Source organism: Oncorhynchus masou, unplaced genomic scaffold (assembly GCF_036934945.1).
Source record: "Oncorhynchus masou masou isolate Uvic2021 unplaced genomic scaffold, UVic_Omas_1.1 unplaced_scaffold_1744, whole genome shotgun sequence".
Taxonomy (NCBI): Eukaryota; Metazoa; Chordata; class Actinopteri; order Salmoniformes; family Salmonidae; genus Oncorhynchus; species Oncorhynchus masou.
The window spans coordinates 78,457-97,500 of record NW_027007594.1 but is presented as its reverse complement, the minus strand read 5'-3'; the positions used below and the strand labels follow the sequence as shown (position 1 = coordinate 97,500).

General features: G+C 41.5%; 1 protein-coding gene across 1 annotated transcript in view; it reads right to left on the bottom strand.

The window, feature by feature from the left end:
• LOC135532143 (FH1/FH2 domain-containing protein 3-like) overlaps positions 1-19,044 on the bottom strand; it is an 83,071-nt gene that overhangs the window by 2,869 nt on the left and 61,158 nt on the right. Inside the window, 10 exon segments of the mRNA XM_064959770.1 lie at positions 823-942; positions 1,500-1,682; positions 2,736-2,894; positions 5,933-6,114; positions 6,117-6,920; positions 7,201-7,770; positions 8,752-8,960; positions 14,645-14,695; positions 15,462-15,596; positions 15,780-15,953. Of these exon segments, the coding sequence (XP_064815842.1) occupies positions 823-942; positions 1,500-1,682; positions 2,736-2,894; positions 5,933-6,114; positions 6,117-6,920; positions 7,201-7,770; positions 8,752-8,960; positions 14,645-14,695; positions 15,462-15,596; positions 15,780-15,953 (2,587 nt within the window).

Below are 19,044 nucleotides of genomic sequence, written 5' to 3'. Positions count from 1 at the left end.
CCGCTTTAGCATGAGTCACCAATATGCACCACAACAAGATTACAGAACATCGGTATTTTTATGTTGGACAGCGAGATCTTGTACAAAGAAAGGGTTTCTATCGAGTGGTCAACCAGTAATTCAGCTTCATTAGTCGGTGATTATCACAAACCACAATCAACTGCAGACTTACCAATTGTTAGTTAGCATGAGCAGAGCTACCTAAACACACACACACACACACACACACACACACACACACACACACACACACACACACACACACACACTACCTAAAAAGGAGAATAAAAAACATCTCCAGAAAGACATCATCCTAACGAGGGTTGCTTTGTTCCTTTGCCCATTTTAAATGGTTTATCGTCAAATATAAACACAGACATTATTTAGCTGAACTACTTGCTTGATGCCTCATGTTTTCTGACTTGCATGTTTGGCTCTCATGTCCTAAACCTTTGAGACACACAAGCACGGCATGCACACACGCAGGCAAACCCTCTCTGTCTCCCTTTATGCCTCTCTTTCATTCCAATAGACAGACAGCGTCAGGCTGGGTGCATCGCTGAGCAGAGGCCTTCCCGTTCCAGATACACTGCTGTAGTGGGCTAGCTAGTGTCTGGTGCACAGACACAGACGGACAGCATACAGCACATTCCTCTACAAACATAGAGCACACTGTTGTCTTTGCCAAGTCAATATGGCAGTGCTTAGCAGGGGGCACAGAGGGAAGGAGGGAGAGAGAGAGGGAGAAAGAGAGGGGAGGGGGAGAGAGCTCATCTCTTCTCTTCCTCCAGCCCCAGGCCAGACTTCTGTAATGTTACTCACGTTGGATCCGTTAAGGAAGTTGCCTATAGCCAGCAGCGTGGACAGGATGTAACGCAGCGTCTTGTTCTTCTCCAGTTGGTCCATCCCTTCCTTAAGGTCCTGCAGAGGCTCTGCCACTTCCTGTAAAACAGAGGGAGAGAGAGAGGGGGGGGGAGAGTGGCACACACATCAAATACGGCCTTTTAAACTGAAGCTAGTCATTACAGGAACCAGCTGAGAATACTTTATGATTGTTAAATGTCAGAGAGATTTATTTGAAGGTTAAATGTTAAAGTGATTTGTTTGGGACTATTTCTCTAGTTACTGTAAGATGATTCTCTGCGTGTGTGTTGGACAGATGGTAACCGTCTGTCACCAGATTATTACTTTAAGACTGCAACTAGAAACAACATCCAGGAATAATCATGTTGTTCTTCGCTGAACCCGTATGTTCAACAACAATGAGGAGCCATAGAGGAGTCAGGTGCTATATGGAAATCAACATCTATTTCCTGAACTACGACACCTATTTCCTTAACTACGACAAGCCAATCCATATTCAAATCCATGTTCACAGTTCTCTTTGTATTGCACAATCCGACGATGATGATGATATACACGTAGGAAGTGTGAGGTCGCGCATGACTCCATTTATAGGAATTGGTGCAGGGATGACAGAAAGGTGGCGGTGCTCTGACCTTCTCCGTGACCTCGTAGTCCATCTTGAAGGCCCAGAGCTGCAGCCGGGCGGACAGCTCCGTGATGGAGGACAGGGTGAGGAGGAACTGCTCTGCTGATCCCAGGGGGACGTCAGGGTTCACCAGCTGAGCATCCTGGATCCTCTGCTTCTCCTCCTCCGTCGGGATCATCGTCAGGATTTTCTAGGAAAGGAGGACAAGAAGAAGAACATGAATCCATAGGAGACATAAATGTGTCTGCTGCTGTACCAACCCCTCAGATACACAGACACACACATTAGGTTGGAGAGGCTGGACCAGAGTTGAAGGAGGAGAGGAAAGGAGGGATTTGAAGGAGGAGAAGAAAGGGAGGCTGGATGTGGAGATGGGAGAGGAAAGGGGGAGTTGAAGGAGAAGAGGAAAGGGGGGGATGGAGATAGAGATGAGTGGTGGGAGAGATGGAATGTTTCTAATTTTCCAGTTATTTTTTATTATCAACGAACATATTTGCTATTGGAAAAATCATAATTCCTGCCTTGGCCTCCAACCTTGTCAGACATCTGAATGTTCTACCTTTCTGCTGCTGTCTGTCTGTAAGAAATAGACGTAGAAGGTGGAGCAGTACATTACAGTGCTCCTCTCTAAATAAGAACGTTCCCATGGAAAAGATGGAAGAGTACAGCAGATTATATAAGACAGGAGATGCAACGTTAATCATTATTTACACCATCTGAAGTCCTCCAAAGGTCTATATTATGGTTAGAAAACCATCTTAAAATATGCATGTGTAGCTAACTTTTAATGGTACGTACCAATAATTCATTATATGAGATAAGCTAAGATTCCAGGCTTCCAGCTGAGAAACCACATGACATGTCCACACTGACCACAGCCAGTCCCAACTCATTGAAAACATATATTTTTTGGAGTGAAAAGTTGGTTGTGGAAATACATTGGAAACATATGTATTTTTTTGTGCAGGTTTTAAGTGAAACCAAGTTTATTTTGGACTCGGTTGAAGTAAATGACTTGTTTGTTAGGCAGGTCAGAAATAAGCAGTGTTTTCAGTATTGACTGTACAGATACACAGACATGTGTTTTTCCAACATGCTTTCATTGAGATTACTAGACATCACAGATTCACACTCAAGAGATAATGGCAACGGTGACTTTGCTAGAGATACACATCGATAACGACGAGGATATATAATCATAATAGCCCAATCATTTCAACATACCATGTCACATGCAGCTTACCTCGATCCCCTCCTTGTTCAAAGCGTACTCGTCGAAGTTGAGGATGGCTGTCTTGATGGTGCGGGGAGGGGGGAGGACGGTCAGCCCGATGTTGATGGCATTGCTCCGTTTGGAGTCCAGGACAATAATCTCTTGTCGTTTCCCATCCACTGCTGTTTTCTGAGTAGAGATACACAGAAACAGGACATTATATTAACAACAATAAAGTACTGGTATTATACTATACAGCGCATTCAGAAAGGTATTCAGACCCCTTCACTTTTTCCACATTTTATTACATTACAGCCTTATTCTAAAATGCATTAAATAAAACATTTTCCTCATCAATCTACACAGAAAACCCCATAATGACAAAGCGAAAACAGGTTTGTAGACATTTTTGCAAATGTATTATACATAAAATCAGTCCAGGGATTCCATAAAACTTTCAACATAAAAATACATCATTAACAAACGACGGCGAGATCAAATGTTGAAACGTTCAGGACTTGAGTGTCTCAATCACAATGGATCAGGGCCAGGGACCAAAACTGTGTGACTGTAATACTGTACATGACCTTTTATAGTAGATCTGACCTCCCTGTGCGGAGGGCCTCTCTACACTATATCTAGCTACATCTATATTTATATATATCCCTCCTGCTTTCAGTTTTCAACCATCTCAGAGTCAGTCGAGTTTAAAGTGACGGAGAAAACTTTATAGAAGACAGGCTGCACCTTTGATGATGTTGACAAGATACTAGAGGGAATCCATCACAGTCCATCATTCTGTCTACTAGCAGGTCGGGACGACAGGGTGGACCTACAGTACATTTAAGACAATCTGGTTTAAATCCTGCACAGCATTCTTCAATAGTTTGAAGCAGGAGACAGTGTGGTGCAGGACGTAGTCAGAACGTCACCATGGACAGCAGGGCTACGCCCCAAATGGCACCCTGTTCCCTATAAATGGCAGCCTATTCCCTAAAATGGCACTACTTTAGATGCTGTGGATGAATGAGCCTGAAGCATGAACACGGGGCTCCAGCTCAACAGGCTCAACGGACAAAACCAAAACACACACACACACACACCAAAATAAACTAATTATGAAGAGAAAACATAGTTTCCTCTATCAGCTTTGAGAATCCAACCAGAACAGACAACATGCAGGTCAGTCTTTACCACCAGGGTGAAGCTGGTTAGTGCTGTTCTGCTGAGTGTATACAGAACAGACAACATGCAGGTCAGTCTTTACCACCACGGTGAAGCTGGTTAGTGCTGTTCTGCTGAGTGTATACAGAACAGACAACATGCAGGTCAGTCTTTACCACCACGGTGAAGCTGGTTAGTGCTGTTCTGCTGAGTGTTTACAGAACAGACAACATGCAGGTCAGTCTTTACCACCAGGGTGAAGCTGGTTAGTGCTGTTCTGCTGAGTGTATACAGAACAGACAACATGCAGGTCAGTCTTTACCACCACGGTGAAGCTGGTTAGTGCTGTTCTGCTGAGTGTATACAGAACAGACAACATGCAGGTCAGTCTTTACCACCACGGTGAAGCTGGTTAGTGCTGTTCTGCTGAGTGTATACAGAACAGACAACATGCAGGTCAGTCTTTACCACCAGGGTGAAGCTGGTTAGTGCTGTTCTGCTGAGTGTATACAGAACAGACAACATGCAGGTCAGTCTTTACCACCACGGTGAAGCTGGTTAGTGCTGTTCTGCTGAGTGTATACAGAACAGACAACATGCAGGTCAGTCTTTACCACCACGGTGAAGCTGGTTAGTGCTGTTCTGCTGAGTGTATACAGAACAGACAACATGCAGGTCAGTCTTTACCACCAGGGTGAAGCTGGTTAGTGCTGTTCTGCTGAGTGTATACAGAACAGACAACATGCAGGTCAGTCTTTACCACCACGGTGAAGCTGGTTAGTGCTGTTCTGCTGAGTGTATACAGAACAGACAACATGCAGGTCAGTCTTTACCACCAGGGTGAAGCTGGTTAGTGCTGTTCTGCTGAGTGTATACAGAACAGACAACATGCAGGTCAGTCTTTACCACCAGGGTGAAGCTGGTTAGTGCTGTTCTGCTGAGTGTATACAGAACAGACAACATGCAGGTCAGTCTTTACCACCAGGGTGAAGCTGGTTAGTGCTGTTCTGCTGAGTGTATACAGAACAGACAACATGCAGGTCAGTCTTTACCACCACGGTGAAGCTGGTTAGTGCTGTTCTGCTGAGTGTATACAGAACAGACAACATGCAGGTCAGTCTTTACCACCAGGGTGAAGCTGGTTAGTGCTGTTCTGCTGAGTGTATACAGAACAGACAACATGCAGGTCAGTCTTTACCACCACGGTGAAGCTGGTTAGTGCTGTTCTGCTGAGTGTATACAGAACAGACAACATGCAGGTCAGTCTTTACCACCACGGTGAAGCTGGTTAGTGCTGTTCTGCTGAGTGTATACAGAACAGACAACATGCAGGTCAGTCTTTACCACCAGGGTGAAGCTGGTTAGTGCTGTTCTGCTGAGTGTATACAGAACAGACAACATGCAGGTCAGTCTTTACCACCACGGTGAAGCTGGTTAGTGCTGTTCTGCTGAGTGTATACAGAACAGACAACATGCAGGTCAGTCTTTACCACCAGGGTGAAGCTGGTTAGTGCTGTTCTGCTGAGTGTTTACAGAACAGACAACATGCAGGTCAGTCTTTACCACCAGGGTGAAGCTGGTTAGTGCTGTTCTGCTGAGTGTATACAGAACAGACAACATGCAGGTCAGTCTTTACCACCACGGTGAAGCTGGTTAGTGCTGTTCTGCTGAGTGTATACAGAACAGACAACATGCAGGTCAGTCTTTACCACCAGGGTGAAGCTGGTTAGTGCTGTTCTGCTGAGTGTTTACAGAACAGACAACATGCAGGTCAGTCTTTACCACCAGGGTGAAGCTGGTTAGTGCTGTTCTGCTGAGTGTATACAGAACAGAAGGTGTAGTTAGTAGATCCACACCTGATGTCTAAACCTATGTGCTCTGGAGGAAGAGGACAAGTTGGAAACATCTATGGGGCTGTTTCCTGGACTAGTCTTAATCTGTGTCCGGGAACCCGCCCCTAAATGCTTTAGGTGACATCATTTCACAAATTCATTTCTTGAGCAAACCCACATACATTTCCTATACGTATAAATATGCAGAACCAAACCAGTCAACAAAGGTACCTTGGTAACAGGCAGCTCCTTGGACTTGGTTTCAAACAGGTGTTCCAGCTTGGACGTGTCCACTTTGACTGGCTCCAGTTTGGACCAGAGAGACTCTCTACAACGCTTGTGGCTCCTGTACTGGCCGTCCATGGGCCTTACCTCGTTCCAGAAGAGACGGATAGTCTTCTTCTTCTTTTGGAACAGAGGGGCTCCGCTGTCCCTCGGCTCAGCTGGGGGACCCCGGGTACTCCTCCTCTTTCTTCTTGGCTGGGCGGGTCCGGGGGCATGAAGGGCGGGGGAGGGGGCATCATGCCAGGGACAGGAGGGGGCGGGGGGCAGCCGAACAGGCCCAGGGGAGGGGGAGGGGGCAGGGTGGAGAGACAGGGAGGAGGGGGAGGGATCATCAGGTCACTGGAGCCCATCAGCACACTGTCCACGTCTAAGATGTCCAGATCATCCTCGTCTGCCAGGTCTGTAAAGTCCATCTCTTTAATCCGCAGCTCCCTGGGGGCTGCCATCAGCTGGTCCCAGATATAATCTGACTCCTTCTTAGGAGGTAGGGGAGAGGAGGACGGGGCCGGAGGAGCTTTGTCTTTATCAGGTTGAAGCTGCCCCTGCTGCTGCTTCTCCAATGCCTCCAGCTCGTGAGGCGACACAAGGCTTTTAACAAGGTCTCCAAATTTCTCGGCCACGGCCCTGACGCTCCCCTGGTTCTCCAGGTGTTGCACCTCCATCTTCTTGACGTTCTCCTCGCAGGCCTGCCTGCTGGCCTCCAGTGTAGAGATACGACTGGCTAAGCTGGCCACCGACGACCCGTCCTGACCCTCTAGCGATGACGTCTCCATCCCCTCTTTGCATTTCTCCGTCTGTTCCGTCTCTCCCGCCTTCTCTTCGTCCTCGTCGGCAGCGGTCTTGTTCTGGGCATAGAGCATGTCCAGCATGAAGCGCTTGCTGTTGAGGATCTTGCTGCACTGCCCGTTCACGTCTTCCTCCTTAATGCACTGGCCTAGAGGTGGACAAACACAAGGAGGAAGGGTGGATTGGATTACTAGCCTTCAGAACAGAATAGAGAGCAGATCTATATATCAGAAACTGAAATGAGAATATGGGCGGAATGAAATGTTCTGACATGAGTTGAACTTTAATGTCGGCCTACTGATGTACAGCATACGGAAGATTAGCAAGTGTTCCATTTACAGTATGGGCACAAATCACAAGTCATATGTTAAGTCATAAAAGGTCAAGTGTCCTAAAGTCTGCATTTCCTTCTGATGGGCAGCTGGTACCTGGTTCAAGGTTGCTGTTGACTTTCTCCTCCCTCTCCTCTCTCTCCAGAGTGCTACTGGCTGAGGAGATACTGGAGGCAGAACAGTTGTCCTTCTCATTCACTTCCTCGTTCTGCCTCTCCTTCTCACTGAGGAGGACCAGCCGCTCCTCCACCTCCCTCTCTCCCTCCTCCTCCACCTCTATCTCTACCACTTCTACATCTTCTATCTCCACCTCTTCTCCCTCTACCTCCTCTTCTACCTTCTCTTCTCCCTCTACCTCATTCCCTGACTGTCTCTCTTCCTCCTTACCCTCCTCCTCCTCCTCACTTTCTTCTTGCTCTTTACCCTGTGTCTGTTCATCTACCGCTAACTCCACTAGCTCTAGTACTTCCTGCTTGGACTCAACTTCAGCTACTTCCTGCTTCTCTGTCTGCGTCTCTGTCTCTGCCTGCTCCTCGGCTGGCGCCGGGGGAGTTTGGGAGGGGGGCTCTGTGGGTTCTGGAGAAGGTCCTGATACTATTAACTCTGGCGCTGGACTTGTAGTTCTAGTCTGAAGGTCACGGCTTGGCTCTACGTCTACTTCACTTCCTGGTAGAGAAAACAGGACCAAACAAAACAGAAAGCTCCTGTAAGGGTTTCGATTGTGTGCCTTTTCAATATCGTCTGATATCATTTTTAAATTATCTTGTTTATAATGTAAATACCATAAAATTGCTCTGTGACATTTAATTAATTAAAATTATAAATTGTCTAGATTTTGGCCTGGAGCACAAGTCGTTAAGCATGTCAATTCGTACTTCATTGAATGTTACAGGAAATGAATTAACAGCTATAATGACAATGTGTTTCGAAATTAGATTCGACCTCTCATTTGATCCCATTATCCCATTTTGCTGGTTTAGAAACCCCCACCCCCCAGACTAGCAACATCTAGTTCTCATGATATTCATTCATGTATCATCATAACTGAGTCTGTGAGGTATTGAGAGGCTTGTCCCTCTATGGTCAGTGCTGTAGTCCACAGTCCACCACACCTCTTCCTGGCTCCTACTGTAGAATGTGAATGGAACCCCATATTAAGAGTTCCACGCCCTAGCGGCTGGCGCTACCACAGCCAAAACCACACTACAATCACATACAAATCACTGGGGTATGCCTGGGACCTAAAACCTAGCCACTCACTACATTTCAAACTATCATGCAAAGCATTTTCCCACAGGCAGCTAAAGTAATGTCCATCCCATCCCAGAACATATTTGGGATTTAGCAACATACACTTACAGACACCTCATTCTGAAGCACACAGAAAAACAAGAATGAAATCCTTTTCTTATCAAGTCCTGATGATTTCCCCCCCAATAGACAACATACAGCCATCATTAGTGCAGCTGACTCTAATTCCAAAGTGTGAGTGAATCACCCTCCTTGTGTTAATTCAGTCCCCGGGAACAAATACATAAAACTTCTCTGGACCGGTAATGATTGTTAAATGTTTGGAGAACGTTATGTTACTCTGAATCTGAGATGGGAGCTTTAATGTTGGTTAAACGTTTGGAAAAGGTTATTTACCCTGCGTCTGGGATGTCTGGGATGGAATGTTGCCAGCGTCTTCCGGAGAGGCGATGGAGGAGGGCGTGGCACAGCGGGGGGAGGCGGAGCGACTGGAGGGGGTGGGGCTCAGGCTCAGGGTGATCTCTGTGCGCCCCCTGGGTGGCGCTCTCGCGCGCTCTCTCTCTTTCTCATACTCCTCTGCTGCGAGCCTCTCAACACACTTATATCTGGAAGAGGGAGTCCCAGAATATTATTCAAAAAGGATGTTACGTCAACTGTTTAGGTCTATTGTTATATCTATCTCATGGGGGTCGGAGAAGATTGCTCTAACCTCGAGGCTACTGCCACCCCCTACCAGTAATATACTGTATTCAGTTCACTCACACTTCCTTTTCTGAAACAGTGGCCAAATGTCTGGGACTCTGTGATGCTTCTCAGATTTCTCCAGGTGCTTAATTGACACATACATGTTGAAGATACCTACAGTATCCGACAGCGACTTCTCCACAGATGGGTCTGATAACAGTGTTTCATCTTCATTTAGACGTCACACACATAACCTAGGATTCCTGTTCTAAATAACACGGATCATACATATGTCTGGAAGGTGGTACATTACACATGCATAGCCTACCTTATCTGGACCGTATCCATGACTTAAAGCCAATTCCAGCCCTCGTCCCATTCAGTTGTACATGTCTTAATGCACAGCAGCAGGTTTAGAGGGGCCTGACACCTATATTTCAGCCCAGAGGCTGAGCCTGACTTGTTCTACATCTGCTAACAATTCTCCTCAAAAAGGTTTCAAGGCATATTACTCCCTCATGTCAGAGTATTTATGTTGTACTTATTACAGGAGAATGATTCTAGGATCTAGATTTAAATAGAGAACAGTGTCTATCTGAATGATTCTAGAATCTACATTGATATAAAGCACTGTGTCTATCTGAATGATGATAATCTACATTGATATAAAGCACTGTCTATAATCTACATTGATATAAAGCACTGTGTCTATCTGAATGATTCTAGAATCTACATTGATATAAAGCACTGTGTCTATCTGAATGATTCTAGAATCCACATTGATATAAAGCACTGTGTCTATCTGAATGATTCTAGAATCTTAATTGATATAAAGCACTGTGTCTATCTGAATGATTCTAGAATCTACATTGATATAAAGCACTGTGTCTATCTGAATGATTCTATAATCTTAATTGATATAAAGCACTGTGTCTATCTGAATGTTTCTAGAATCTTAATTGATATAAAGCACTGTGTCTATCTGAATGATTCTAGAATCTACATTGATATAAAGCACTGTGTCTATCTGAATGATTCTAGAATCCACATTGATATAAAGCACTGTGTCTATCTGAATGATTCTAGAATCTACATTGATATAAAGCACTGTGTCTATCTGAATGATTCTAGAATCCACATTGATATAAAGCACTGTGTCTATCTGAATGATTCTAGAATCCACATTGATATAAAGCACTGTGTCTATCTTAATGATTCTAGAATCTACATTGATATAAAGCACTGTGTCTATCTGAATGATTATAGAATCTACATTGATATAAAGCACTGTGTCTATCTGAATGATTCTAAAATCCACATTGATATAAAGCACTGTGTCTATCTGAATGTTTCTAGAATCTTAATTGATATAAAGCACGGTGTCTATCTGAATGATTCTAGAATCTACATTGATATAAAGCACTGTGTCTATCTGAATGATTCTAGAATCTACATTGATATAAAGCACTGTGTCTATCTGAATGATTATAGAATCCACATTGATATAAAGCACTGTGTCTATCTTAATGATTCTAGAATCTACATTGATATAAAGCACTGTGTCTATCTGCATGATTATAGAATCTACATTGATATAAAGCACTGTGTCTATCTGAATGATTCTAAAATCCACATTGATATAAAGCACTGTGTCTATCTGAATGATTCTAGAATCTTAATTGATATAAAGCACTGTGTCTATCTGAATGATTCTAGAATCTACATTGATATAAAGCACTGTGTCTATCTGAATGATTCTAGAATCTACATTGATATAAAGCACTGTGTCTATCTGAATGTTTCTAGAATCTTAATTGATATAAAGCACTGTGTCTATCTGAATGATTCTAGAATCTTAATTGATATAAAGCACTGTGTCTATCTGAATGATTCTAGAATCTTAATTGATATAAAGCACTGTGTCTATCTGAATGATTCTAGAATCTACATTGATATAAAGCACTGTGTCTATCTGAATGTTTCTAGAATCTTAATTGATATAAAGCACTGTGTCTATCTGAATGATTCTAGAATCTTAATTGATATAAAGCACTGTGTCTATCTGAATGTTTCTAGAATCTTAATTGATATAAAGCACTGTGTCTATCTGAATGTTTCTAGAATCCATCTGATTGATATAAAGCACTGTGTCTATCTGAATGATTCTAGAATCTACATTGATATAAAGCACTGTGTCTATCTGAATGATTCTAGAATCCACATTGATATAAAGCACTGTGTCTATCTTAATGATTCTAGAATCTACATTGATATAAAGCACTGTGTCTATCTGAATGATTATAGAATCTACATTGATATAAAGCACTGTGTCTATCTGAATGATTCTAAAATCCACATTGATATAAAGCACTGTGTCTATCTGAATGTTTCTAGAATCTTAATTGATATAAAGCACTGTGTCTATCTGAATGATTCTAGAATCTACATTGATATAAAGCACTGTGTCTATCTGAATGATTCTAGAATCTACATTGATATAAAGCACTGTGTCTATCTGAATGATTCTAGAATCTACATTGATATAAAGCACTGTGTCTATCTGAATGATTATAGAATCCACATTGATATAAAGCACTGTGTCTATCTTAATGATTCTAGAATCTACATTGATATAAAGCACTGTGTCTATCTGCATGATTATAGAATCTACATTGATATAAAGCACTGTGTCTATCTGAATGATTCTAGAATCCACATTGATATAAAGCACTGTGTCTATCTGAATGATTCTAGAATCGTAATTGATATAAAGCACTGTGTCTATATGAATGATTCTAGAATCTACATTGATATAAAGCACTGTGTCTATCTGAATGTTTCTAGAATCTTAATTGATATAAAGCACTGTGTCTATCTGAATGATTCTAGAATCTACATTGATATAAAGCACTGTGTCTATCTGAATGATTCTAGAATCTACATTGATATAAAGCACTGTGTCTATCTGAATGTTTCTAGAATCTTAATTGATATAAAGCACTGTGTCTATCTGAATGATTCTAGAATCTTAATTGATATAAAGCACTGTGTCTATCTGAATGTTTCTAGAATCTTAATTGATATAAAGCACTGTGTCTATCTGAATGTTTCTAGAATCCACATTGATATAAAGCACTGTGTCTATCTGAATGATTCTAGAATCTACATTGATATAAAGCACTGTGTCTATCTGAATGATTCTAGAATCCACATTGATATAAAGCACTGTGTCTATCTTAATGATTCTAGAATCTACATTGATATAAAACACTGTGTCTATCTGAATGATTATAGAATCTACATTGATATAAAGCACTGTGTCTATCTGAATGTTTCTAGAATCTTAATTGATATAAAGCACTGTGTCTATCTGAATGATTATAGAATCTACATTGATATAAAGCACTGTGTCTATCTGAATGATTCTAGAATCCACATTGATATAAAGCACTGTGTCTATCTGAATGATTCTAGAATCTTAATTGATATAAAGCACTGTGTCTATCTGAATGATTCTAGAATCTACATTGATATAAAGCACTGTGTCTATCTGAATGTTTCTAGAATCTTAATTGATATAAAGCACTGTGTCTATCTGAATGATTCTAGAATCTTAATTGATATAAAGCACTGTGTCTATCTGAATGTTTCTAGAATCTTAATTGATATAAAGCACTGTGTCTATCTGAATGTTTCTAGAATCTACATTGATATAAAGCACTGTGTCTATCTGAATGATTCTAGAATCCACATTGATATAAAGCACTGTGTCTATCTTAATGATTCTAGAATCTACATTGATATAAAGCACTGTGTCTATCTGAATGATTATAGAATCTACATTGATATAAAGCACTGTGTCTATCTGAATGATTCTAAAATCCACATTGATATAAAGCACTGTGTCTATCTGAATGTTTCTAGAATCTTAATTGATATAAAGCACGGTGTCTATCTTAATGATTCTAGAATCTACATTGATATAAAGCACTGTGTCTATCTGCATGATTATAGAATCTACATTGATATAAAGCACTGTGTCTATCTGAATGATTCTAAAATCCACATTGATATAAAGCACTGTGTCTATCTGAATGATTCTAGAATCTTAATTGATATAAAGCACTGTGTCTATCTGAATGATTCTAGAATCTACATTGATATAAAGCACTGTGTCTATACATTGATTCTAGAATCTAGAATCTATTGATATAAAGCTGAATGATTCTAGAATCTACATTGATATAAAGCACTGTGTCTATCTGAATGTTTCTAGAATCTTAATTGATATAAAGCACTGTGTCTATCTGAATGATTCTAGAATCTGTGTCTAATTGAATATAAAGCACTGTGTCTATCTGAATGATTCTAGAATCTTAATTGATATAAAGCACTGTGTCTATCTGAATGTTTCTAGAATCTTAATTGATATAAAGCACTGTGTCTATCTGAATGATTCTAGAATCTTAATTGATATAAAGCACTGTGTCTATCTGAATGATTCTAGAATCTTAATTGATATAAAGCACTGTGTCTATCTGAATGTTTCTAGAATCCACATTGATATAAAGCACTGTGTCTATCTGAATGATTCTAGAATCTACATTGATATAAAGCACTGTGTCTATCTGAATGATTCTAGAATCCACATTGATATAAAGCACTGTGTCTATCTTAATGATTCTAGAATCTACATTGATATAAAGCACTGTGTCTATCTGAATGATTATAGAATCTACATTGATATAAAGCACTGTGTCTATCTGAATGATTCTAAAATCCACATTGATATAAAGCACTGTGTCTATCTGAATGTTTCTAGAATCTTAATTGATATAAAGCACGGTGTCTATCTGAATGATTCTAGAATCTACATTGATATAAAGCACTGTGTCTATCTGAATGATTCTAGAATCTACATTGATATAAAGCACTGTGTCTATCTGAATGATTCTAGAATCTACATTGATATAAAGCACTGTGTCTATCTGAATGATTATAGAATCCACATTGATATAAAGCACTGTGTCTATCTTAATGATTCTAGAATCTACATTGATATAAAGCACTGTGTCTATCTTAATGATTCTAGAATCTACATTGATATAAAGCACTGTGTCTATCTGCATGATTATAGAATCTTAATTGATATAAAGCACTGTGTATATCTGAATGATTCTAGAATCTACATTGATATAAAGCACTGTGTCTATCTTAATGATTCTAGAATCTACATTGATATAAAGCACTGTGTCTATCTGAATGATTCTAGAATCTACATTGATATAAAGCACTGTGTCTATCTGAATGATTCTAGAATCTTAATTGATATAAAGCACTGTGTCTATCTGAATGATTCTAGAATCTTAATTGATATAAAGCACTGTGTCTATCTGAATGATTCTAGAATCTACATTGATATAAAGCACTGTGTCTATCTGAATGATTCTAGAATCTTAATTGATATAAAGCACTGTGTCTATCTGAATGATTATAGAATCTACATTGATATAAAGCACTGTGTCTATCTGAATGATTCTAGAATCCACATTGCTAGAGAGCACTGTGTCTATTTGTATATTAGAAATGAAAGTAGACAACATACCTCTCTTCTCTGGCCTGTCTTGTCTCTTCCCTCTTGTCCATGTAATCCCGACTGATAATGTTCCAAGTAAGTGAGTGTGAGAGAGAGAGAAAGAGAGAAAGAGGGAGAGAAAGTATGTGAAAAGAATGTGAGATCTATATCTTATTGTGCATATCAATTCATATATTTGTTTTCATTCACATTCTATTGTACCTTTTTAAAAGACATCCTTAGTTAACCAATGGGACAGTGTGAATAGTTGTAGATACTGTGGGAGAGAAATAGTCTGACATGACAGAGGAGACACACAGACCAGAGGAGCTTTCCAGGGCTCTTTCTGACATCCAGGTCTTTATATGGCCATAGAAAACAAGTAAAAGGCAGGCCAGCAGGACTTTGTTTTCTGCCGAACCAACATATCCATGGCTGCACCCCAAATTGCACCCTATCCCATAATAAGCGCCCTACTTTTGAACAGAGACCTATGACCCAGTAGAGGGATGCAGACCATGTATCTCCTCCTTAGACTCACAGCGTGTCCCTGACTGATGACCATAATAAACAGACAGACAGACAAGTATGTCCAGTTTCTAAACATCTCCAACTCATCTGATATATTGTGGAACAAAGCTCAGACTCTTATTCATCCCAGACAAAACTCCATCACTCCAGCCGGTAACCTTACAGATAAGTGTATAAAGCTGTGGACAAAGTAGTTCTGTGTTTGATTCTGGTGAATTGGTTTGGGACTTTTAATGAGGGAACTGAACTGCAATGTAAACGTCAAAAGGACACTTCCATCTATGAGTAGTGTGATGTGATGCAGGTTGGGACTCACTTGAAGCGGGTCCTCTCCTCCCTCTCGAGTTTCTGCAGTCGTTCCTCCCTGTCTTGTCTCCTCCTCTCTCTCTCTGCAGTCAGAGACTCCTGGTGTTGTCTGTAGGAGGAGGACAACAAGCTCCCCAGAGAAGGTCTGGGTAACCCAACAGAGGAAGACCATATTACTATTCCATTGGTCCTAGTACGCTGGGCAAGCTAAAACAAGCGCACCTAAATTATTTGAAAGAAAATAAATAATATTTAAATCTGTGTCTGGAACTCATACACAGAGGTGGCTTATTTCATTGATTGATTCATTGATTGGTTGGGTGCTGACCTGTCAGACTTGGAGTCCAGCTGTGGTGCCCCTGAGGTGGCAAAGGTGCGGTGTACAGGGGTGGTGGGGGCACTGGCAACACCCTGGGAGCGGTGTACAGGGGTGGTGGGGGCGCTGGCGCTGGCTACACCCTGGGACCTGCCAGGGAGCGCCATGACGTGGCCTATGTGTCGGCTGGAAACAACAGGAGGAAACATTGTTATTCACGGTTAGAATTCCCAACACTAAGGATGTGTGCCTCAAATGGCACCCTATTCCCAATATAGTGGGGCGTTCTGCCCCTGAACAGGCAGTTAACCCACTGTTCCTAGGCCGTCATTGTAAATAAGAATTTGTTCTTAACTGACTTGCCTGGCTAAATCTATGTTTTTAAACGTGAAATATAAGGGATAGGGTATGCTTTGGGACACTGCCTCTGCCTGTGGAGGTCCTGAAAGGCAGTCGCCAGACACCCAAGACAAGCACACAGCCAAGAGCAACGGGACTTGAGTGGGATTCAACTTAAGGGAGGAAATGACTGTACTCAAGAGCAGAGCTGACCTCTAAACAACCCTGCTGCTTTTTAAGGTGCTTCTTAATGGCTCTGTGAATGAGATAGTGAAGCAGGGAGCGATGCATTCCAAGAGGTGCTCAGCATGCAGCAGCAGGGTTCACTGCCATGTCATGGTGTGTTTGATACAGTTGAAAAGCACTGACGCATCATTTAAATCTCCAGGGTGTCCAGGTCACCACTGTCGAATCACTAGGAATTCAGCTAAAAATAGCATTTAGAAATGTAGAAATGAGTTTCATGTAGAATTTGTTTCACTAAAGGGAACCGAATTCCCCTCAACTCCCCTGAGTGTACAGTATCTAAATAGATGCCCTAAGATAGCAGAGGCTAGGTCTTACCTATAAGACTAGTGTTAACCTGGAGGCTAAGTCTTACCTATAAGACTATAAGACTAGTGTTAACCTGGAGGCTAAGTCTTACCTATAAGATTAGTGTTAACCTGGAGGCTAAGTCTTACCTATAAGACTAGTGTTAACCTGGAGGCTAAGTCTTACCTATAAGACTAGTGTTAACCTGGAGGCTAAGTCTTACCTATAAGACTAGTGTTAACCTGGAGGCTAAGTCTTACCTATAAGACTAGTGTTAACCTGGAGGCTAAGTCTTACCTATAAGACTAGTGTTAACCTGGAGGCTAAGTCTTACCTATAAGACTATAAGACTAGTGTTAACCTGGAGGCTAAGTCTTACCTATAAGACTATAAGACTAGTGTTAACCTGGATGCTAAGTCTTACCTATAAGACTATAAGACTAGTGTTAACCTGGAGGCTAAGTCTTACCTATAAGACTATAAGACTAGTGTTAACCTGGAGGCTAAGTCTTACCTATAAGACTATAAGACTAGTGTTAACCTGGAGGCTAAGTCTTACCTATAAGACTAGTGTTAACCTGGATGCTAAGTCTTACCTATAAGACTATAAGTGTGTTAACCTAACCTATAAGACTAGTGTTAACCTGGATGCTAAGTCTTACCTATAAGACTATAAGACTGGATGCTAAGTCTTACCTATAAGACTAGTGTTAGCACAGTGGCTAAGTCTTACCTTCCAGCACTAACCGGTGCTCTAGATGTATACAATACAGCTGTTTGGCTGCTGAAGGGAAACAGTGAGGAGCGACAGAGGAGAGGGACAGTCAAGTACAAATTGTAATGAAGGAAAGAAGCATGCAAGGGTTAAACACAAAGAAAATGGAAGTCTGGAGAACGATTGACTGAAGGATTGTAGCAAGATACATGGTGATTCCAAGAAGCAAGAGAATATTTCTGCCCCTCCCCCCACCGACACAGACTCTACATACTCTTTAAAAACAATCAAACCTGTTTTAAATTCCCATAAAGCCCACAGTTAAAAGACCTCTGCTTCCTGGTGGGTCATTAAGACTATGATAATATGGGATAGGAGGTAGGGAGTGTTCTACTGTAGGCCTACACACTGAGGCACTTCTGGCCTGGTCTGTTCACAATATGGCAACACTACTTTCCATCCTATCTCTGTTTGCTGCAGCTCCATACAACATTACAGACATCTAAGAGACACTCAAACGTGAGTTATGGTGCGTTTTCATTTTTGAATTTTATTTTCTAGGCATGTCTGGGTTTAACTGTGGTGCAACGCCACAATGAAAGACAGATGAGCAGTAAATGTCAGGAAAACGTAGTGTTCTCAACTGGAGTTGCACATCTAGCAGCTGACTCAGTCAAGGAAATGATACGTCTTTGTTCAAATTCTTCTCTTTCTGTTTTTCCCTGTGTATGCGTGCCATCCGGGATGGATGATAGAAGCAACACAAAATAAAACACAGCGGACAGGAAAGTGTAGCAGCCTACTGGGCATCTGGTGTTAAACTATCTTTAAAAGGCCCAATGCAGAAGTTTTTTTATCTCAATATCAAATCATTTCTGGATAACTATTAAGTACCTCACAGTGATTTTTTTTCAGTTCAAATGGTCAAAAATAAACAAAAATAGCTTCTTAGGAAAGAGCAATTTCTCAAGTAAGAATTTAGCTAGGACTATCTGGGAGTGGTTTGAGTACGGAGGGGAAAACTGAAAACTAGCTCTTATTGGTCTATTAATAAAGTGGAGCCGGTTCCGAAGGGAAACCCCAGTGTGGTGACATCAGCTGATCACATTAGCAGATATTGCACCAATTGGATTCACACTCTACTTCCATTCGGTCTATTTGAGTTGACCAGTTGTACACATGCTTCCTGGATGCTGGGTGGCACGTGAATGCATGTCTCTTGCTGTCGTTGTTGCTGTAACTAGCTGTTACTCACTATGCTTGCTGATTGTGATATCCCACCACCACCCCAGCCTCCACCTGCGGGTTGTCTGTTTCTTTCTTCAGGGGATTTGGTACAGCATGCCGTGCTCACTGCCTGCACTTATTTCATCCTCTTCATATGACGCTTGGCTCTGGCAGTGAGCTTGCCTGAAGGAGCAGAGCCCTAATGCCAAGACTATGCATTGTCATTTCTGAAACTCATCTACCGTGGTGATGTCACCAGGCAGGCCAGAACTCCATCCATCAAAACAGGCGGAGATTTCAGGCGGTCTGTTAAATCAGTTCTTACACTAAAAGGGTATTTTCATTATTTTCACAATTTCATAGTATTATTCCAACCTCATAGTGTGGAAATATATATACAACACAGGAAAATCAAATGTTTTACTGCACTGGTCCTTTAAAGGTCAAAGGAATGGCGAGGCA